At 34.7% G+C, this 23,921-nt stretch overlaps 1 protein-coding gene across 1 annotated transcript; it reads right to left on the bottom strand.

The window, feature by feature from the left end:
- Positions 1–297: 297 nt before the first annotated feature.
- Positions 298–23,677, bottom strand: SHCBP1L (SHC binding and spindle associated 1 like). Its single transcript, XM_037506323.2, has 10 exons — positions 23,216–23,677; positions 21,091–21,240; positions 14,941–15,155; positions 14,132–14,218; positions 13,843–14,061; positions 8,180–8,285; positions 4,450–4,603; positions 3,005–3,255; positions 1,409–1,531; positions 298–654 (listed from the first exon to the last, which is right to left on the bottom strand). The coding sequence occupies exons 1-10, from the start codon at positions 23,630–23,632 to the stop codon at positions 403–405; spliced, it is 1,974 nt and encodes a 657-aa protein (XP_037362220.1). The 5' UTR covers positions 23,633–23,677; the 3' UTR covers positions 298–402.
- Positions 23,678–23,921: the final 244 nt, after the last annotated feature.

The following is a 23,921-nucleotide window of genomic DNA, read 5'->3' as shown; positions in this document are numbered from 1 at the left end:
CCCCATAGTGCCCCCCAGCTTTCTGGTACAGAGGGTAACACTGCTCAGAGCAGTGCTGGCATCACATCAGGGCAGCTGGTGGGGGAAGTGGTGCCCAGGAAAGCAACAAGACAGGTGGTGGGGGTGGAGGCCCCACTGAAGCGCAGCACCCTGACCTCCCCTCGGCCCCCAAAATATCGATGCATTCTGCACTGCCCTCCGCCAGCACTGCCCAAAAAGGGCGAATTTTATGGTGTCTGGAGTATTTTCAACTGTTACTAAAAAAAAAAAGAAGTGAATCAGCCAATGAAAGAGCATTTTAAATGTTTATGTGTCTTTAAATAAGCTTTGAATTAAAATTACCGTATCTGTGGGATATGAGAAATATCTGAAATATAAAATTTTAACATAAATCCAGATGCTTTAATTTGTCACTATTCTGATATCCCCCTTTAAGTTCGCTTCTATTTTATTATTATTCATTTCCAAATTCAGATTTTGCATTACTTTGGAAAGCATATTGTCATCTTTTTTATCTCCTGAAGCAGCCCCTTTGTTGAGGGCTTCCTCTGATACAATAAAAAATTGTTCAGTTGGTTGAAGAATGCTTACTCCATAACCATTGTTGTTGTAAATATGATTATTAGCCATCTTCAATCGGGGTGCTGGAAGAACCTGTTAAATTATTCAAAAAAATTAATTTTTAAATGATTTTTTAAAAACTAGGAACTAATGAACATATCAAACTCTGGAGCTTATTCTTGGGTTTACAAATATTTTTAAAACAACTGAATCTCACTTTGGAACAAGTGTTATTTTCCTGATTAATTGGAATATTACCAAATGTTTAATGAGAAAATATTAAATGATATTTTCAATTTATTTTCATCAGTGATAAAAACAATTGATTGTACATGGGGACACAATTATATACCAGGAAGCTGACTTTTAATATAACATGATAAATTGATAGTATTTCAAGTAATGATAAGCAGAGTTCCAGGGGAGAGAACTTTATTAACTCTACAAGTCTAGAGAAGGACCTAGAAAGACAGAAATTATAGAAGTACAGAGGAATGTAAATGCACTTCACTTAGAACGTGTTGCTATTGATGTTTTAATTGGTTAGCTTGAATTATTTTACAGTTTGGAAGACAAAATACTTCACATTTTCCCTTTATTTTCTTTCAAAATGTATTCTAAAACTGCCCAATGAAAAATCTAAAGCATTTCTGTAAGTGCAAAAGTTAATGTACTTACTCATATTCATTTACTAAGAATTTAAATTGTTTAAATCATAATTACTTACATTACTGTCCTTTCCCAAATCAGTAACATGTAGACTAAATCTTAAGGCTAAAGCAAATATTTTAGTTCTCTAATAACTATAATTATTATAACAATCCTATATTAAGAAACATGAAAATACCTTCATATTAACTCCACCTAAGGTGCTTTTTGAACTATCACTTGTTCTGAGGTTATTACAGTGATGAATTTCATTTCTCTCCAAGATGGCTATGCTCCCAGGATATAGCTCAACACCAGCACCCTGCCAATTAAAAGCAAATCAATTTACAACACGCACGTACATTTCCAAATTTTCTTTATATTTGAAAACTGTATTAGCAATCGAAGCACAGTGTTATATATGAAAACCCATGATAGTGCATGAACCAATTTATTATAGAGCTGATGTTCTAATTTGTGTTAAGAAAATCATTAGGTCTACAACAAAGGTCACTACATTGTTCTCCCACCCAAATGAAGTCACTGGAAGGAGTAAAAAATCTAAGCAATTCTTTCCAATAATTATAAAAACTTACTTATAGCAGTTTGCCTTCCCCTTACCCCTTTCATCCCACTATCCATGGTTTTTCACCTTCTGAGGTTTCAATTACCTAAGTCAACCATGATTCCAAAATGTTATGAAAATAAGCTATTTTGAGAGAGATAGACTACATTCATATAGTCTTTTCTTTTTTTTAAACATACTTTTTTTTTAAAGATTTATTTATTTATTTATACAAGCACTGGGTACAGTCAGAAGCGCAGGAGGGTGAGAGAATTCACCAGAGCCAGAGCGGGGAGCAGAGCAGGCAGACTGACGAAGTACACTACTGAGGAGAGCAGCAGGCGGCAGGAGAGTTCTGCGTGCCATGTGGGACCCTCCTCCGGTGGCCAGGGAGCAGCCGGGGATCGAACTGGCGCTGCAGAGGCTGCTGGCAGCTCCACAACCCAGCGCTCAACCGCTGCACCACCGGGGAGGTCCCATATAGTCTTTTATTACAACTTACTGTTACAATTATTTATTAGTTATTGTTTACTGTGCTTAATTCATAAACTCATTTAAAAACTTACACTTAAACAAAAGCTGCTTAATTTATAAATTAAATTTTGCCATAGGTCTGTATGTGTAGGAAACAATTACAGGATTTGGTACTACTTATAATATTAGGCATCCACTGGGTCTTGGAACTTATCCCATATGAATAAGGAAGGACTAATGTATAAATATTCCAAATCCCTCATAATGCTTTTAAAGTCTAATTTCCTTAGCTAGTGGAAATTAAGAAAAAATCATTGTTTAAAAACGTTTCTCTCATTTTTCTGCTTTAATTTTTTTCTTATTCAATTTTCCAGTCCTTCAAGCTACATGATTGCTATCTAAAGAAACTATCAGAACTAATCTTAATACTTTAGTCATGTCTGATACATAAGGACTTATTTTTTTAAAGTAAGTCATCAAGTAACTGACTCATGATCTGTTTTATAGCCACTGATTCTTATACTATTAAAAACTCACACTTAAACCAAAGCTGCCAATTTCTTACTGTGGATTTAAACAGTTTATATTTCCTAAGTACACTATGATACTCTTGCACCTGTCCTCATTTTGCTTATTTCTATCATTTTCTAGGCTTAATTATAATTCAAAGATGAAATAACTGTTACCCTTTTATGTTAAGAGCATTCAAAATTACCTATAGGCATATAGAGCTATAGTTTTTATAAAATGAAATACCTGGGCCCCAGTTATCTCACTGTCTGTAATTGTCAAAGCAGCCCCTGTAAGAACACACACTCCTGTTCCTTCACATTTTAACACACAGTTTTCTAGAGTCATGTGACCAGACTCTACCACCACAATACCATCAACTGTCCCTTGTTGTATCAAAGATAGATGCATTAATTTCACATTATCAGCTTTGGACACCACAAAACTGTCATGAGATGGTTCAGAAGTAATCAAAATTTCCTCTCTCTTTCCAATTCCTGAATGATAGGAAGAAAAAATCACCTAATTAAATCAGCAATCCCTAAATACAAAGACCTTTAGCCAGTCAATAATTACTAAGTTCTTTTTTTACATGTTTTAAATAATATTGTAATATATATAATTATTCAGTTATAATTATATACTTAATTTTAATGTAATCTTTTGACCTTATTTTGATGCCATGATGGAAAAATCTAGGCTTATAACAAATGTAAATGGACATATGGTTATTTATTTAATATACTCAGTTCACTACATATTTCCATATTATATTACCTGCAGTCATGTGCACAATGTCTAAGCTACAAAAGTATCTTACCATAACCTGCTTTAAAAACAAAATAAATTACAATAACTAAAAAAGACTGTCAGACTTGAATTAGATTAAAAGATTACTTGAATAACATCCATAATTTTGCCTTGCAGTAGTCAAAACATCTAAACTAAACATCAATCTAAAAATAAGGAAGGGGTTGGGTTTTCAAGGGGGCTACAATTTTTTTAGAGTTACAATATGGTTCTTAGTACCTATGCAATTAGGCAAAACACTATTTCTAGCATAAAAATCTATTGAAAAATTTATTCAATTTTTGGATAGGCAAAATTTAAGTCACTCATTCTTTTCTTTTGGCCAAACAGTGGGAATACCCTTATTCCAATGAAAAAGGACAGAAACAAAGTTCCTAAATATGTTCAAAAACTAAAAGTAATGTAGCAAACTCTTTTTATACTTCTATTTAGTTTAGTTTGCATTTGAATTAATCTTTTTGAGAAAATGCTGAATAAATTTTAATAGATCCTTACATGTGAGCTTTCCTCCTAAAGTGGAGATAGGTGAGAAAAAAAGTGGCTTTTGAGAAAATATACAACCAATTGAAAATAATATGAACATATTTTTTTTCTAGTTTTGCTCATTTATGTAGAATCTCTGTGAATAGTGCTGTATTATCATGGTGAAGAAGCAGTCTCACTGATTGATTTGCTCTGTACAGTATGTCCAAAGAAGGTCATCTAAAGCAATGAGAAGGTTTCATATAAGCTATGAGAAAAATAAGTAAGAGGCTCATAAGGATTTTTGTGTAACATAAAATATGCTATAATTTTTAATAGTTTCATTAACCATATTTTATAATATACAGTTTTTCCACTGCACATTACTATTAAAAGATTGCAAAGGATGCCCTGCTAACCCTTTATAATGATGTCATCAGTCAACAAAGCAAGATTGATAGCTTGATATTCTCCTGGAAAAATAACTACTGTATCTCCACTATAACAACTATCCAAAGCCAAATCCAAATCATCATGCTGTTGGAGAAGTGTGTCTGAAGATAGGTCCTTTACCTGAAAAGAAGAAATAAAGTAATATACCTTGAACAAAAAGGTTATGCTGAAATAAGTAATTGTATACAATTAACATAATAGGTAACATCTGCTTTCCCCCAAACTTATCTTGTATAAGTATTAGTACATTGTAATTTATGTATTTGTTTATCAAATGTTCAAATATCAATCCACAGATTAAGAAGAAATATTGGGAAAACTTCTAAATTTATTGAAGAACATGAATCTACATATTCAAGAAGCTTGATGGATTCCAAGCTGGATAAACACAAAGCTAAACACATCACTACAAATTATAGTCAAACTTTAGAAAATCAAACAGAAAAGAATCTTGAAAGCAGCAAGAAAGAAGCAATTTTATATGTACAAGTAATCAGCAATAATATTAACAGCTGATTTCTCATCAGAAGCTATGGAAATCAGAAAGCAGTGAGATGAGATATTTAAAGTGCTGAAAGTGACAAAAACTGTCAATCAAAGATTCTATATCCAGCAAAATTGTCCTTCAAATTTTTAAGAAGAAATTAAGACATTCCCACATAGACAAAGGCTGGATGAGTCCTACAAGCAAACAAACAAAAAATGGTAAAGGGAGTCCCTCAAACAGAGAGGAAAGGATTTTGCATAGTAAATCAAAGCACTAAGAAGAAATAAAGAACTCAGGTAAAGATGAATACATGAGTAAATTAGACTGATATTATTGTAATCTTGGTTTAACACTCCTCTTTTTGTTTCCTATTGAGTTTTAAAAAAGTACTGCATAAAATAATTATAAATCCAAGGTTATGAGCAGGCAATCTATAAAATGTAATTTGTGACAACAGCAACTTAAAGAAGGAATGGAGCTATATATGGACATTTATATGGTATTGAAGCTAAGTTGTTGTCAATTCAAACCAAATTCCTTTTTTCTTGCTTTAAAAGCATTTTAATTTTATTTTTTCAAGCTAAAGTATTATAAATTTACAATGTTAATTATAACCCCCCATGATAATCCTCATGTTTAGAATATAACAAAAACATACAGAGAAGACATAAGGAGTGAACCAAACATGCACTAAGAAAAATTAAACACAAAGGAATATAACATACAGAAAACAAATAGCAAAAGACAGAAGTAAATTCTTATCAGTAACCAATTCAAATGTTAATAAATGAAGATCACCAGTTAAAGGACAGAGACTAGTACAACGGATGAAGAAACATGAACTGATGGTTATATTATACCTACAAGGGACTCAGTTTAGATTCAAAGACACAAACATATTACTAGTAAAAACATATAAAAAAGTTATTTGATACAAATAGTAATCAAATGAGAACTGCAGTGATTATAGTAACATTAGACAAAATACTGATAAGTCAAAAACTTATTAGAAACATTTTATATTGACAAAGTTAATGCATCAAGAAGATATAATTATGATAATCATATGCATTAAACAATGAGACCCAAAAATATATGAAGAAACATTGACAAAATTGAAGGGAGAACAGACAGTTCTACAATAACAGTTGGAGAATTTTAAAATCCACTTTTAACAATGACTAGAACATCTATACAGAAGATCAATAAGGAAACAGAGGACTTGAACAACACTATATGCCAGGTCGACCTAATACACATATACAGAAGCCAACATAGAAATCTTATTCTTCTGGAGTGCACATGGAACATTCTCTAGGCTACACCATATGTCAGAAATGGAAAACCTCATCCTCAAATTCATGTGGAATTGCAAAATACTCTGAGTATCAAAAAAAAAAAAAAAAAGGAAAAGTTGAAAGAGTCACACTTATGACTTCAAAGCTTACTACAAAACTACAGCAATTGAACTGCGTGGTGCTATAACAAGACTAGACATAAAAGACAATAGAATCCAAAGTCCAGGAAAAAAAAACATACAAATATGGCCAGTGGCTTTCAACAATGGTGTCACGATCATTCAATAGAGGAAAGAGCAGTCTCTTCCACAATGGTATTGGGAAAACTGGATATCTGTGGGAAAGAATGAAATTGCCCACCAAGAATTAAGATCTTCCTGTACCACCCGCGCAAGTGAGTGTATTTTAGGAAAAGAGAGATCCTTAGCTGCTGGGGATCCATTACCCACTTATCCAACATACTGAGAATCTCCTGACCTCAATGCCTTTTCCATCATGGACGTCCTGAAGAATGGGAAGAGCTTATAGCCCTACTTTTTCATGTACTATCATAAAGTAATTATACTTATCCAGAAAAAAATTAAAACTCAACCTCTACCTCATACTGTATAGAAAAACTAAAATGGATCAATAACTCAAATATAAGGGCTAAAATCTTAAAATTCTTAGAAGAAAATATAAGGGCCAATCTTCATGACCATGGGTTTGGTAATGGTTTCTTAGGTATGAGACCAAAACATGACTAATTAAAAAAAAATAAACTGGACTTCATCAAACTTTAAAATTTTTGTGCATCATAGAACATCTAGAAAGTGAAAAAACAAATATGGAACAGAAGAATGTATCTGCAAAGTAAACATCTGACTCTAGTATCCAGAATATATAAAGAACACACAATCATCAGCAAAAAGACAATCCTATTTAAAAATGGGCATAGAATTTGAATAGATATTTCTTCAAAGAAGATACACAAATGACCAACAAGCACATGAAGAGATGTTCAACATCATGAATCATTACGTGAGTAAATGCTATTGCCATTTGTTGGAATGGCACTCTAGAAAATAAGCAGGTCAATGGAGAAGATTTTAACTGTGGACATTTGAGAGTTTAAGTATTTGTGAGACAATCATCTGGAGATAGGCCATTGGGTATATAGGTTTGGGGCTCAGAACAAAAACCTAAGCTGTGCACACCATTTTAGATTATCAGTAAATATAATGGCAGTAATGGCAAGAAATCAGATAATTACTTAGGGATAACATAGTACAGAGAAAAGTGCCAAACAATTACAGGACAGAAGGGAAGGGAAGTATGCAACTCGGGAGAATGAAAACCAATAAAGTACAGGAACAGAAGGAAAAAGAATACTTCAAGGAGAGAGCTGTGAAATGCTACTGAAAGGTCAAATGAGATGGAAATATTTACTCTTTCACTTACATTTTCCCCCTTAGAATGATTAAATTTATATTCACCTTTCAGATTTCAGCTGTTATTTATACCAACCAGTGAGCTATAATGTCTGGTTTATGTATCCATCTTAGGTACATCTTGTACATACTCTTATTATATATAGCATTTATCATTCTGTGTTATAAGTGTAATTGCCTATTTGCCACCATAGCTGCATCATAGTTCAAAGTTAGCAAATGTATGAAGAAGAAAGACATTGCTGGGTCTGAACCAATACTGGATCTCCCTCAAATGCAATCTTCTCATAATAGTCTCTCTTATCCTTTCCCTGATTAGTGCTCAGTGAATAGTCACTAACATTTATTTACTTAGTACTTATTCTATGCCCTTTTTTTTGAGGAAACAAGGCAATAATGAGACAGACAATAACCCTACCCTCTAAGAGTTTCTTTTCTTACTATATGGAGTGAAATCTTAAGAATAATATGTATTTCTTACCATGTCAGTAGTCATCACTTTTGCTACAATATGTGTTATAGTCTTTCCAAAGTCCCTCTTTCCTTTCCTACGCCTCAGAATTCTTGGAAAGAAGGGCCCATGAACTCTAGAATTGAAACATTTATCATTAAGTTAGCATGAATTATATCTGAAATTAACATTAAAAAGACTCACCTATACACACTTAGAAAATAAAAACTTGGTAATCTACATCGAGGATAGGTTTCATTAGTTTTAAGTTCCTTGAGAGTAATGAGCATCTTTGAGAGCAATAGAATTATTCAAATATTTTAGTTAACTTAGTGTTTAAGCACCTGAACCCTATATATCTGTTCATTTAAATGTGTTGTATCTGAAAAATCTGCATGCAACCCACTGCAATCAATACCTCAAACACCTCAACTTTTCGATACAGTAGAAAATTTTCCTGATTGTACTTTCATGATCCAATGAATTGTAGACTCACACAAAACAGGTGAGTTGTGTCTGTGATAAAAAGGCTTAAGAATCTTTTTGAACATGTCAAGTTTTAGATATTTTGTTCAATTAACAGATTGTTTTCCTTCCAGCAGAACAATTCTAGATTTTTAGTTGTTTATACTTTGCTATTCAGCACTTGTAGCTCTATTTAGTTCTTTTAGTTCACTTTTAATTCTATTCTTTCTTCCGTTTTCTTTTACTATTCCTTTTTCCCATCTCTTAATCATTTAAGTATTCCATTAGAAAAAAAATTGACTATGGACCACTTTGAATTAATTTTTTGTGAAATGTATAGTCTGCGTTTAGACTTATGTTTTTGCATTTGGACAATTATTCTAGTACCATTTGTGGAAAAATTCTCCACTGAATTTTTTTTTTTAAAGATTTATTTATTTATATAAGCACTGGGTACAGGCAGAAGTGCGGGAGGGTGAGAGAATTCACCAGAGCCAGAGCGGGGAACAGAACAGGCAGACTGACGAAATACACTGCTGAGGGGAGCAGCGGGCGCGGCAGGAGAGGTCTACGCGCCACGTGGGACCCTCGACAGTGGACGGGGATCTAACCAGCGCTGCTGAGGCTGCGGGCAGCTTTTCAGCCCAACGCTCAACCGCTGCGCCACCAGGGGAGGCCCTCCACTGAATTTCCTTTTTTTTTTTTTTTTTTTTTTAAGGAGGCATGTATTTTTATTTGTTTGTTTGTTTGTTTGTTTGTTTATACATGCACTGGGTACAGTCAGAAGCGCAGGAGGGTGAGAGAGTTCACCAGAGCCAGAGTGGGGAGCAGAGCAGGCAGAAGGACCAAAGCACACTGCTGAAGGGAGCAGCGGGCGGCAGGAGAGGTCTGCGCGCCATGTGGGACCCTCCTCTTGTGGCAGGGGAGCAGCCGGGAATCGAATGGCGCTGCAGAGGCCACGGGCAGCTTCGCAACCCAGCGCTCAACCGCTGCGCCACCGGGGAGGCCCCTCCACTGAATTTCTTTTACCGCTTTGCCAAAGATGAGACAACTCTATGTGGGTTTTTTAATGAAATCTATATTCTGTTCCATTGATCTATGTGACTATTATCTCACCATGCTTTCTTGATTACTGTAGCTTAATAAAAAAGTCTTAAAACTGTGGAGTTTGAAATAATCCCACTGAATTCTTTTTCAGTACTATGTTAGCTAAAAAATAAGTTTGCTGGTATTTTTTGTTAGGATTGTATTGAATCTATAGACCAAATTGGGAAGAAGTGACATATTAACAACGTTGAGTCTTCCAATGGATAAATGGCACATCTCTGCATTATTTTTTCTGTGATCATAGTTTTACAGTTTTTCACATATAGCTTCTATACATATTTTGTTAGATTTATACCTAAGTATTTCATTATTGGGCTTTCCTATAAATGATATTTTAAAAAATTCAAATTATTTGTTGATATGTAAGGATGCAATTAAATTTAGGACATTAACTTTGTATTTTGTGGACTTGGTATACTTGTTTATTAGTTCCAGGAGATTTTTATTGTTGATGCTGCTTTTTGGGATTTGCTATGTAGACAATCATATCATCTGCAAAGTTTTCTTCCTTCCTTCCCAATCTGTATTTTTCAATTTCTGTTTCTTGTTCTATTGCACTATCTAGGATTTCTAGTTGGATATTGAATAAGAATGAGAGAAAAAAATTCTTGTCTTATTCCTGATCTTAGAGGGAAAACATCAACTTCTCACCATTAAGTAGAATTTAGTTGTAGTTTTTTTTTCTTAATGTGCTTTATCAACTTGAGGAAGTTCTCCCACTCCTATTATGCTGAGAATGATTTTGTCCATTTTTCAGCAAAAAAATAGCATGATTTTTTCTATTAATCTTTTGGTGTAGTGGATTACATTGAATGAAACTCAAATGTTGATCTGACCTAACATATCTTACATTAATCCTAACTAGTCATGACATACTATTATTTTAATAATTGTTGGCTTTTATTTGCTAATATTTCAATACAGGTTTTTACATTCATGTTCATGAGACATATGATCTGTAATTTTTCTGTATTGTAATGCTTTAATCAGGTTTGTGCTTGGATTAATGCTGGTCTTACAGAATGAGTTAGGGCATGCTTCCTCTGCTTCAATTTTATAGATTATAGAAAATTGGTATCACTTCCCTCTTAAGTGTTTGGTAGAATTCATCTGTGAGAGTATCTGGGCCTGATGCTTCTTTTTTTGAAGATTATTATAGACACAGTAATATAAACATATCTATTCAAAGAAGCTATTTCCCTTTTGTGGATTTTGGCAATTTGTCATTAAAGAAATTACTCCAATTTATCTAAGTTATCAAATTTAATAAAAGTTGTTCACAATATTCTCATTTTTTTCATTTCCATTGAATCAGTAGTGACGCCCCTCTTTTATTTCTAATATTGTCAACTCATGTCTTCTCTTTTTCTTGGCTGTCTAAGAAAAAGAGAACCAGCTTTGGTGTGCTGATTTTCTCCATTGTTAACATGTTTTCTATTTCATTGATTTTTGGCTCTCAATTTTATTATTTGTTTTCTTCTGTTTGTTTTAGGGTTAATTGTTCTTCTATTTTTGTTCTTCTATAATTGTTCTTCTATATTGTTTTTCTATAATTGTTCCTCTATTTTTAATTGTTCTTCTATTATTTGTTTTCTTCTGTTTGTTTTAGGGTTAATTGTTCTTCTATTTTTTTAAAAGGAAAGCTTACCTTATTTCATCTTTCTTTTCTAATACACACATTTAATACTAAAACATCTAAAGACTGGTTTTGCTGTATGCCATAATTTTTGTTATTTTCATTAAGTTAAAATCATTTTTGTTTGTTTTTTATGAGACTTCTTTTGGACCCATGAGTTATTTAGAAGTGATATTTAATATAAAAATATGGGAATTTTACAGCTATTTTTCTACTGTTAATTTCTAGTTTAATTCCATTGTCATCTGAGAACATATATTTTACTCTTCTAAATTTATCAAAATGTTTATTAATTTTCAGAATATGGTCTCTGGGTAAATGCTGTATGTGACATTGAGAATATTGTGTATCCAGCTGTTGTCTGATGAAGTAGTCTATAAATGTCTATTAGATCAAGTTGATTGATAGTGCTATTCAGATAAACTACATACTGATTTTATGATTGCTTGATATATCAGTTATTGAAAAAATAATGCTGAAATCTCCAACTAGAATAACTGATTTGTCTGCTTTTGCATTTCTGTTCATTTTGCCTCCCATATTTTCATGCTCTATTTTGATGTACACTCATTAAAAAATGTTTGCCTTTTTGAAAAATTGAACCTTTATCATTATGTACTGCTTGTACTTGTCCCTGATAATTTAACTGGTTTTCAAAGTTTGATTTTGTCTGAAATATAGCTACTTCAACTTCTTAATGGCTATGTTAGCATGAAGTATCTTTCTCTAATCTCTGACTTTTTAACATTTCTAAGCCTATATATTTAAAATGGGTTTGTTATATATAATTAAAACATATATTTTTATCAAATTTGACAATTTCTCTTTTGTGTATTTAGACAATTCATAGTTAAAGTGATTACCGATATAGTGGAATTAATATCTGCTATACCAATAACTGCTATTTGTTGTACTTGCCTTTGTTTTCTCCCTCATTTCTGACTCTTTTAGTTTTAGTTGAGTAATTTGTGATTCCTTTTTATTTACTCTCTTAACATATCAATTACTAAAAATATTTTGTTTTTTTAGCCAGAGCTATGGGAATTGGGGATCATCCTAAGACCAAAAAACTACAAATTTACATTTCTTACACATTTCAAGGATAAATCCATTTCAAGGATGAACTTTTCTAGTTGTTGCCTGCTTTTGGTCACTTCATAGTACCTTCAAATAGTTGGGTTTGACTGATCAAATCACTCCACCACTCCTAAAAATACTTTCTGCAATCATAACTTTTAAAATGAGCCAACTCTGTGTTGCCCTATACCATTGAATCAAAAATTTAGTTATAACCTGTAATCAAATTCAACATGAGTTGAATCTCTATCTAGAAATAAGTGAATTTCAAAAATCTTATCGATTCTTTAGAGTAATGCCAAGATTTTGATACACAGGGATCACAATAACATGACATCAAAAATAGGCACTAGATTAAGAAATAGGTCAAATTTGAAAGAAATACAAAAAGAAAAATTTGAGTTAACTGAATTGTTGGACAATTAAAATTTGACTTAGTATTCATTTTGTTGTTGTTTGATTCAGAATTCCTGTGGCAAAGAATGAGTAATGGTGGTGGACTATACAAGAAGGGGTTTAATAATTTACTGAGAAATAGTAGGAAACCTCTGGCTCCATTCAAGATTTTCCAATAATTTTGAGGTCAGGAGCAATAATTTCTGTTTTCCCTCTTAAGCAAAAACAGAAATATGTACTTTACTACACAGCAATGTAAAACTATTTTAATGTTTCACAGCTTTCTGGAAATTATCATGGTTAAATCTACAATGCTTTATCATCAAAAGCAACTTGACATCTTATGTTGGTTAGAAATGCAGAAATTATAAAGCAGTCAAATTAGACAAACTGTCTCTTTACTTTGCACACTATACAAAACAGGTGGCCTAACTCCTCATTTCTGATGCTTTGGCTAAAATCAAGGCTGTAAAAATGAAATAGAAGGAAAGGAGAAGATTTATGACATTTTTTGCCTCAAAATAATGATTTCAGTGAATTCAGCTAATATAAATTTTTTTTTCAATATTGGTAGTTGTACATTGTGCTTACCTCATAAACTAGACATCTAATGTGTGATCTATTTCAATCAGGGTAACATATATGACAAGGCAATTGATACAGTAAAGAAATGACCATGTAATCTTTTTGATTCCATTTAAAATAGAGCAAATTACAGCGAAATAAGCCAAAAAGAAAAAGAAAAATACCGGATGGTCTCACTCATAGCAGGAATCTAGAAAACTTAAATAAGGGACCAGGAAAATGAATAACTATAAGAAAGTGAAAATCAAAATCAACAAAAAACTATGAAACAGAGACACTTTTGGGGGGGGGGGTGGCGGGAGGGGAGGGATTGGGATCAGAAAGGGGGGGTTGCAATTGTATGGGGAATATAAAAATAAAATTTAAAAAAAAATAAAATCAAATAAAATATGAAAAAAAAATAAAATAAAATAGAGCAAATTATTACCGGAGGCGCAAATCTTCCCACATTTTCAATAATCCACAGAGCATTACTATCTCATAGTATTTTTTCCAGCATTCAACAGCTTCTGCTGCAGATGGATCTTCTTTGATATTACTCTGATACTCAATGAGCTCAACACGCTTGTTTTTATATTTCTCCAAAGTCTTTTTAAAACGCTGTGCAATAGGACCAGGTATTGTTCCATCTTGTATAGCACACCACCTGAAAAGTAGCAATGTAGTTATAATGTTTATCTTAATAATCTGCTGGGTAAGCTTTCAACTATACTTACAAATTAATTCTTTCTTCAATCAAAGCAGTATAATTCTCACAACTTTCTTCATCATCCCAGTCTCTCCAAAGAAAGTCATAAAAAAACCTATAATAAATCAGATAAAGATAATAGTGATCAAAGCAGTTATTGGGATGTTTAAAATAGAATTCTGCAGATAAATTTTAATTTTTAAGAAAAATATCTCTAAATGACCTTTCAGTGAAATATTAAAGACTAAAAATTGAGATGATCTTGTATTCTATTTTAGGTTACTACAGAGATAGTGTTTTCTTGAAGTGGTATCATAAACTTTAGTTTCAAAATTTCATAAATTTTGTCACTAAAGACATTATACTTAAGATATAATTGAATTTGTAATACCAAGGGAGAAGTATAAAACTAAACACATGCCCCCACAGTCTGCATTTTGTTTATGGATAGTATCAATCTGTAAGAAGCAATTATAATGTGAGTGATGAGATCTAGTATTTATGTCCTTAAATATAAAAAAAAGAAATCTATTTGAGAAATGCAATACATTTAAGATGCTTAAATATGAACAGAAATTAATATTATTTATCTATAGAACTTTTTAAATTCAATTTTTATAAAATCCAAGATCAAAAACTGGAAAACTTTTCATTGCCTGTATGTAATACTCTGGCAAGAAAATGTTTTAACTAAGAGTTAAATATGTTCATTTTAGAAGGACTAACTGAATTCAGCAGTGAGTGAAAATTAAATCAATATTTGTGAAGTGCTTAAATAAACAAATAAAATATTAACTTTTAAAATATAATTTTAACTTCAAGAGAAAATCCTATTACCTTACAACTTCCAAGGCCAAAGCAATATCATGTATATCATTATCTTGTCCTTCAACAGGGTACACTTCCAAGAGAGGCACACTGTGCTCTAGTTCTTCCAGAATCTCATTCACCAAATCCCTTGGAATATTTGCAATGTTAGAAGAAAAGGGCTCAGCAACAGAAACAGTAACTTTGAAACAAGATGATGAACTTTGGCGAGGTTTACAAGTTACCTAAGATAAATGTCATAAAATTGTAATTACGAATGAAAGTAAACTATAAGGATTTTTTTTGTTAATGTGAGTTACTTTAAAACGTTCTTCTTTTAAATGTTATCACTCCTTCAGTAGCTAATATAGAGAATGTAGATCAATATTAAATATCACAATTTTCGAATCCTATACACATTAGTTTTAAGATGCATGACAGCAATTTTTTTAAACTTGAATTGTCAGACTTTGATTTTCTAGAATAGTGATAATTAAAAAAAAATTTCTAGCATTCATTTTGCCATCAAAGTGTCTTCAAAAAAATCTTATCTATAATATATCATTTGTAAAGAAAAGACTATTCAAATAACAAAAGTAGAAAGGACATAATCAAAAAAGTCCTTAAGTTGAATAAACTTAGCTTTAATAAAAAAAATACTACATTTAATTATTTCATTTCAAATAAGTGATAATCTCCAGCATGTGTCTGAAAATCAGTCTTGAGAACCACTGGGTTCACTGAGTTTACTATACTGTTTTACAAATTACTAAATGAACAAAAAATTAAAAATTTATAAAAGTTTGGAAAAGGGTACAAACTATCAGTATATGATGAAGAAGGTCTGTGGTTTTAATGTATAACATTAGTGGGGGCCTCCCTGTTGGAACAGGGCTTAAGGTTTCAGCTCTATCAAGCTATCACCAGCCACTGCAGCATGAGTCCTATCCCCAGCCAGGGAGCTAACCCACATGGTGCAGCAGACCTCTCCTGTCTCGCCTGGGCTCCCCTGAGCAGTGTATTTCAGTAGATCCACCTGTTCTGCTCCCCACTTTGTCTCTAGTGAATTCTCTCACCCCCCACAGCTCTGGCCAGTTCTTATATGCATAAATAAAAGTAAATCTTTTTTAAAAAGTATGACATTAGTGCCTAGAAGGATAACATTGTTTTGCTTAACTGAAATCTGTTGAAGGAATATGAATTTTCTCACAAAAGGTAAACATATGAGGTTGTGTTAATTAACTCAGTAAATGGAGTCCTTTCATAATATGTAAAATGTTGATATATAAGTACATCAAATCATCCCATTGTACACTTTAAGTAACTTATCATTTTGTCAATTATACCTTAATTAATACTTCTAATAATCAGTTGTGAAAATTTTCAGTACACATTCAATAAAATACTTTATTTTTCAGTAGTTTTTCTTTTACTTAAAGCTACTTATATAGCAGTTTTATTCATAATTGCCAAAACTTCCACTGGAAAAATATCAAGATGTCCTTTGTAGGTAATAAACTGATTCATCCAGACAATGGAATTTTTTTAATTGAATTTTATTTTTTTATTTTTATTTTTTATATAAATTTTTTTATTTTTATATTCCCCATACAATTGTGACCCCCTTGTTTTGACCCCAATCCCTCCCCTCCCTGACCCCCACCCCCCATAGTGTCTCTCTGGTTCATAGTTGTTTATTGATTATTTTATTTCTTATAGTTATTCTTTTTCCTGGTCCCTTATTTAAGTTTTCTAGATTCCTGCTATGAGTGAGACCATCTGGTATTTTTCTTTTTCTTTCTGGCTTATTTCGCTGAGCATGATCCCTTCCAGCACCATCCATGTTGCTGCAAATTGCATGTGTTTATCTTTTTTGAATGCTGAGTAATATTCCATGGTGTATATGTACCATTCTGATCCAGTCATCTATTTTGGGGCATTTGGGTTGTTTCCAAAGCTTAGCTATTGTAAACAGTGCTGCTATAAACATAGGGGTGCAGGTGTTCTTTGGAATTGATGTTTCTGTGTCCTTTGGGTAAATACCTAGGAGTGGAATTGCTGGATCATATGGAAGCTCTATGTTTAGTAGGTCCAGAAATCTCCACACAGCTTTCCACAGTGGTTGGACCAGTTTGCACTCCCACCAACAGTGCAGAAGAGTTCCTTTTTCTCCACATCCTCGCCAACATTTGTTGTTGCTAGTTTTTTTAATATGTGCCATTCTCACTGGTGTAAGATGGTATCTCATGGTAGTTTTGATTGGCATTTCCCTGATGACAAGTGATGTTGAACATTTTTTCATATGCCTGTTGGCCATTTGCATTTCGTCTTCAGAGAAGTTTCTTTTTAGCTCTTCTGTCCATTTTTTGACTGGATTATTTTCTTTGTTTTTGTTGAGTCTCATCAGCTCTTTGTAGATTTTTGCTATCAGTCCTTTATCATTAGTGTTGTGTGCAAAAATGTTCTCCCAGTCGGTGGGGTTTCTCTTTGTTTTTGTTATTGTCTCTTTTGCTGTGCAGAAGCTCTTTAATTTGATGTAGTCCCAGCTATTTATCTTTGCCTTCACTATCACTGCTTTGGGTGATGTGTCTGTAAAGATGTCTTTGATGTGCGCATCATGTAGTGTTTTGCCTATATTTCCTTCTATGTATTTTATAGTTTCAGGTCTTATGTCTAGTTCTTTAATCTATTTGGAGTTGGTTTTTGTGTATGGTGTGAGGTAGTAGTCAAGCTTCATTCTTTTGCATGTAGTGACCCAGTTTTCCCAGCACCATTTATTGAACAAACTTTCTTTGCTCCAATGCATATTCTTTGCTCCTTTGTCAAAGATTAGTTGACCATAAATGTGTGGGTTTATTTCTGGATTTTCTATTCGATTCCATTGGTCTGTGTGTCTGTTCTTGTTCCAATACCATGTAGTTTTGATGATTATGGCTTTGTAGTAGAGTTTGAAGTCTGGGAGTGTGATGCCTCCATTCTCTTCTTTTTTTTTTCAGGAGAGCTTTGGCTATTCGGGGTTTTTGGTGATTCCACATGAATTTCATCAATAATTGTTCTATTTCTCTGAAGAATGACATTGAAATTTTTATTGGAATAGCATTGAATCTGTATATTGCTTTTGGTAGAATGGCCATTTTAATAATGTTTATCCTTCCAATCCATGAGCAGGGGATGTCTTTCCATTTCTTTGTGTCTTCTTCTATTTCTTTTAACAGTGTTTTATAGTTTTCTTTGTATAGATCCTTTCCTTTACCTCTTTTGTTAGATTTATTCCCAAGTATTTGATTTTTTTTTGTTTCGATAATAAAAGGGATGTTTTCTTTCATTTCTTCTTCTTCAGATTTATTGTTTGTGTACAGGAAGGCTACTGACTTTTGCGTGTTGATTTTGTATCCTGCCACTTTACTGAACTGATTGATGAGTTGAATTAGTTTTTCTATGGAGTTTTTGGGGTTCTCTATGTATATTATCATATCATCTGCAAATAGTGATAGTTTGACTTCTTCTTTTCCTATTTGGATTCCTTATATATCTTTATCTTGTCTTATTGCTCTGGCTAGGACTTCCAGTATTATATTGAAAAGCAGTGGTGAGAGTGGACATCCTTGTCTTGTTCCAGATCTTAATGGAATTGCTTTCAGCTTTTCACCATTGAGAATGATACTGGCTGTTGGCTTGTCATATATGGCCTTTATGATGTTGAGGTATGTTCCTTGTATCCCAAGAATTTCAATGGCTTTTGTCATGAATGGGTGTTGCACTTTGTCGAAAGCTTTCTCAGCATCTATTGATATTATCATATGGTTTTTATATTTCCTTTTGTTGATGTGTTGGATAACATTGATTGATTTTCGGATGTTGAACCATCCTTGTGGAATGAATCCTACTTGGTCGTGGTGAATTATCTTATGGATACATTGTTGGATTCTGATAGCTAAAATTTTATTGAGGATTTTTGCATCAGTGTTCATTAGGGAGATTGGCCTGTAGTTTTTTTTGTGTTGTCTTTCAGACAATGGAATTTTATCCAGGCCCCAATGGAAATGAGCAATCAAGCCATGGAAATACCTTAAATTTTTATATACTTTAAATGATAGAAAATCTGAAACAGCTACATACTGTATAATTTTAACTATATAACATTCTACAAAAGATGAAACTATAAAGACAATGAAAAGATCAGGGTTGAGAGATTGGGGGGAGGAAGTTGAACATCAGAGCACAGAGCATTTTTAGGGAAGTGAAAATATTCTGTGTGACACTGAATTGATGGATACATGTCAATATACATTTACCCAAATCGGCAGAATATACAGCACTAAGAGTTAACCCTAATGTAAACTATGAACTTTGGGATATAACAGTACATCAATATTCACAGTTCGTGAGGTTGTTATCTCCTTCTAGTTTAATCTGTCTCTCTCTTATTAGGTGTGACAATGAAGAATTTTTCATATTTTTTTGCCTTCTAGAGATCTTCTTTGGTGAACTGTCCATATATGATATGTACTTGTTAATAGGGTTAGTTTTTTTTAATTGTTGCATTGTATGAGATTTTCTATATATCTTGGGTATTAAACTTTTATCAGTTTATATTGTGTAAATACTTTTTCTCCAATTCAGTAGGGTGCCTATTTAATCTTTTATTTTCTTTCACTGTATGGAAGCTTTCTAACTTGAGGTAATCTCAGTTGTTTTTAGTTTTCTTGCTATAGGTGTTGGCAAAAATATCTTTATTGTTGATATCCTAGAATGTATCAGCAATGTTTTCTTCTATGTACTTTATCGTTGTAGGTTTCATTTTATTTTATTTTACCTTTAAGAGTTATTTATTTATTTATACAAGCACTGGGTACAATCAGAAGCACGGGAGGGTGAGAGAATTCACCAGAGCCAGAGCGGAGAGCAGAGCAGGCAGACTGACGAAGTACACTGCTGAGAGGAGCAGTGGGCGGCAAGAGAGGTCTGTGCATCATGTGGGACCCTCGCCCAGTGGTCTGGGATCAAACTAGGGCTGCAGAGGCTGTGTGCAGCTTCGCAACCCAGTGCTCAACCTCTGCACCACAGGGGAGACCCTATCGTAGGTTTTAAATCTAAATCTTTAATCCATTTGGAATTAATTTCTGTGTATGGTGTTAGTGAGTAATCCAACTTCATTCTTTTAAATGTGGCCTTTCAATTTTCCCAGCACTATTTATTAAAGAGACTATCTTTTCCCATCTTGTGGTCATGCATGTTTTATCAAAGATTAGGTACTGGGGGCCTCCCCGGTGGCACAGCAGTTGAGCGCTGGGTTGCGAACCTGCCCGCGGCCTCTGCGGCGCTGGTTCGATCCCCGGCTTCTCCCCAGCCACTGGAGGAGGGTCCCACATGGCGTGCAGACCTCTCCTGCCACCCGCTGCTCCCCTCAGCAATGTACTTTGGTCCTTCTGCCTGCTCTGCTCCCCATTCTGGCTCTGGTGAATTCCCTCACCCTCCCGCGCTTCTGACTGTACCCAGTGCATGTATAAACAAAACAAACAAACAAATAAATAAACATGCCTCTATAAAATAAAAAAATAAATAAAAATAAAAAAATAAAAAAAGATTAGGTACTGGTATATGCATGGATATATTTCTGGAATTTTCATTCTATTCCAATGGTTTATGTATATATTTTTATGCTAATACCATACTGTTTTAATACTGTTGCTTTATAGTAAGGTTTCAAATTGGTAAGGCAACTTTAGACTTTTAAGGTTACTTTTGCAATTTGAGTACTTTTGTGTTTCCATGTAAATTTCAAGTTTCTGATCAGTTTTTTTGAAAAATATTGACAGGATTTTGATGGGGATCACATTGAATTTGTGTATCATTTTAGGCAAGATATTCATTTTGATTATATTAATTCTTCCCATCCATGAGCATGGGATATCCTTCCATCGCCTTATGTTGCTATGAAAATAGGTCAATAAATATTATCAGATGCTATTAATTCCATTTAATAATATCTGTTTATAGGTAAGTGAGTGCTAATATCCCCTTATCTTCTGTTTACACTATTAATTTGTAAACATAACAAGAGGAAAAATTTTGACAATCTCTAATTAAGTATCAAAGCCCTAAATTATTAATATAGTCATAATTTGGTCTGCAAAGAATATATAACTTAAGAACAAAGATAAGGTAAAAATTATTTACCTCAACCAGTATACCAACAAAAGGGATAGAAGCTTCTTCATATTTCACAAAGAATAACTCAGGGTTAGTCTTCCAGACACCAAGCCATTTGTCTTTCAACTTTAATTTTTCTGATAGGTATTTACTCATAGCTTCATCAGCATCTTCTGCCTAACAAAACAAAAAATACATGTATGTATAAATATACAAAATTACAGATTTACAACTGATTTCTACTTAAATGTGGAACCAATATACCTTTAAATAATGGAATATAGTACTTTAACTGGATCTATATTTAACAAAAATATCATAAACAATAAAAAAATTAAAAGAGATCCATTTCTTCAGTACATTAATTCAGAGATGAGGCTCTATTTGTCTTAAGTAATTTGTTTTATTAATCCATTGAGCATTCTTTTTTTTTAAAAAAAGATTTATTAATGCATACAAGAGCTGGGACATAGACCAGAGGTGTGGGAGGAGAGAGGATTCACCAGAGACAGAGTGGGGAGCAGAACAGGCGGATCTACTGAAATACACCACTGAGGGGAGCAGTGGGTAAACAGGAGATGCCTGCTGTGCCATGTGGGTTAGCTCCCTGGCCGTGGATCAAACTCGTGCTGCAGTGGCTGGCGACATTTTGATAGTGCTGAGACTTATCCCCTTGTGCCACCAGGGAAGTCCGAGCATTCTTTTTCTGAACATATAGATATAATGACCTACTTAAGATGCATTCAAACATAAAGATTTAAAATTGCATTACATTCTATAAAACAAATGAATATACTAGGTATTCATAAATATTTGTCCATTTGACTTAAATTTAAACTCAACTATCTCAAGGATGATAATCAGCTATAATGAAATTCAGTAACTAGGCTCTTTTTGATTAATGATACAGTAATTTATATAAATGTTTTTCAACTGCTTTTAAGCAACTTAGTCTTCTCCAGTCCTCAATACCAGATATAATTTGTTTACTAACACTACCCTAGCTTTATGGTAATAATGTTTCAAAAAATATTCTTCTGATTATATGGTTCACTTACAGAAAATCTGGAAAACACACAAAAAAATAAGGAAAACAAAAAGCACTCCTAACCCTGGCAACCAGAATTAGATATAACAGATATCTAACGCCTTGTTGATATTTTCATGTATTTCCTTCTGGTCTTTTTTCTATGCATCTAATTATTCATATATCACTCATGTTTTGTCTCCTGATTTTTTTACTTAAAATTACAGTGTATCTACAGTTCTTAAAAACATGATTTTACAGCTGCAGCATTTACCAGCATCTGAAGGCACCATAAATTCTTCACCACCTCTAGAGATGGAAATTTAGTTTCTAATTTTAATTTTTGTAAATATCACTGCAATGAAAATCTTTATACACTAAATCTCCAGCTATGACCTTTTAAAAAACAAAATATGTTGAAACATACATCAGTCCACATCCTAGACTGATAGCAGGGAATCATTCTTAAAGTGTTGCCATTTTTCGTATTATGTGTAAAAGAAATCTTATCTTTAAGTTTGGCCCAATTTGTTATGTGAAAGTACTAAGATGTATACCTGGGAAATGATAGGACCTAGCTACATCTTTTTTGGCTCTTGGAAAACCAGAAAACACTATTACAATCGTCTCTTTTTTTTTTAAGATTTGTTTATTTATGCATACAAGAGCTGGGTACAGGCCAGAGACGCAGGGGGTGACAGGATCCACCAGAGACAGAGTGGGGAACGGAACAGGCAGACTGACTGAAATACACTGCTGAGGGTAGCAGTGGGCGAGACATGAGAGGTCTGCTGCGCCATGTGGGTAGCTCCTTGGCAGGCCGGGGCTCGAACGCCTGCTGCAGAGGCTGCAGATTGCTTCCTGGTGCGGTGCTTAACCCCTTGCGCCACCAGGGAGGCCCCACAGTCAGCTCTTTAACTGAAGAATCTCTGACAGATAATATAACGCTTTGAGGTCTGGGCCTGGGCACCTCTTATAGGGGAAGCGCCGTCCACGTGGATCTTGATAGACAGGTTTTCTTGGCGCCCTCTGTACCCCCATCACCCTCAGAAGAAAGCCCCCCTCTACCCCTAGGGGCGTCTCTTCCCTGGGCCAGGCTCCGGCACCTCGTCTCCCTCGCCTCACCTTACAGCCCTGCAGCACCTCGTCACAGTACAGAGCCACCTTCTCGTCCCGCCACATCCCCCTCATGGGGGACACGCAGACCGGGGGCAATGGCTGCGCCTCCTCTTCATCCTCCTCGGGCACTGTGAGGAGGGGTCCCTCCTCCTCCTCCTCCTCAGCTCCCTCTCCCGGGTTCTCGGCCTGAGAGTCCGGCAGGAGCTGCAGCCGCCGCCGGGCGGCCTCCCGGCCCGCCTTCCCCTTCACCTTCACGGGGCGAGGGGAGGCCACCACCGACCTCACCGGGGACGCGCAGCCCTTGAGGGTGCCCGCGACCGCGGAGTCCCCGGTGGGCGCCAAGCCAGCCTTCTCGCCTCGCCTGCTGGGGCTGCCGGTTCGGACTGAGCCCTCAGGCACCGTGGCCCCGGGCCCCGACGCCATCTCCACGGCCTCCCGAGGCTCAAGTGCGGCCGTTAGCACTTTTCCCGCCCTGAGGTGCGCTGGCCAGTGGGCGAGCCGGGGGCGGCTCGCGGGTGCTGCCGGGGGCGGGGTGCGCGGGAGGGGTTGGGGAGCGGAGCTGGTTGGCCGAGGGAGTGTGGGGGTGCGTCCGCGTGGAGCTGTGGTTGGGTGCGGCTCCCTGCGGGATGGGGGTGGGGGCCCGCGCAAGGTGTGGGGGGCGGGGGAGGGGCCTCAGCTGAAGGTGGGCATGAAGAGGGGTGTGCCCCGAGTT

The sequence above is a fragment of the Talpa occidentalis genome, unplaced genomic scaffold (assembly GCF_014898055.3).
Source record: "Talpa occidentalis isolate TD23 unplaced genomic scaffold, MPIMG_talOcc4v2.1 talOcc4.12, whole genome shotgun sequence".
Classification (NCBI taxonomy): domain Eukaryota; kingdom Metazoa; phylum Chordata; class Mammalia; order Eulipotyphla; family Talpidae; genus Talpa; species Talpa occidentalis.
Note: the sequence above shows the minus strand (reverse complement) of the source record. Positions and strands in the feature narration are given on the sequence as shown.

Bases quoted from the DNA above. Each gene is read 5' to 3' on its own strand.
- SHCBP1L (XM_037506323.2), bottom strand. From the start codon at position 23,632: ATGGCGTCGGGGCCCGGGGCCACGGTGCCTGAGGGCTCAGTCCGAACC. The intron at 3,256-4,449 runs GTTAGCAGGGCA...CCTATCATTCAG, and splicing joins TGATGACATCATTATAAAGG to GAATTGGAAAGAGAGAGGAA. The intron at 1,532-3,004 runs GTATTTCATTTT...TTTAATTGGCAG, and splicing joins GTGAGATAACTGGGGCCCAG to GGTGCTGGTGTTGAGCTATA.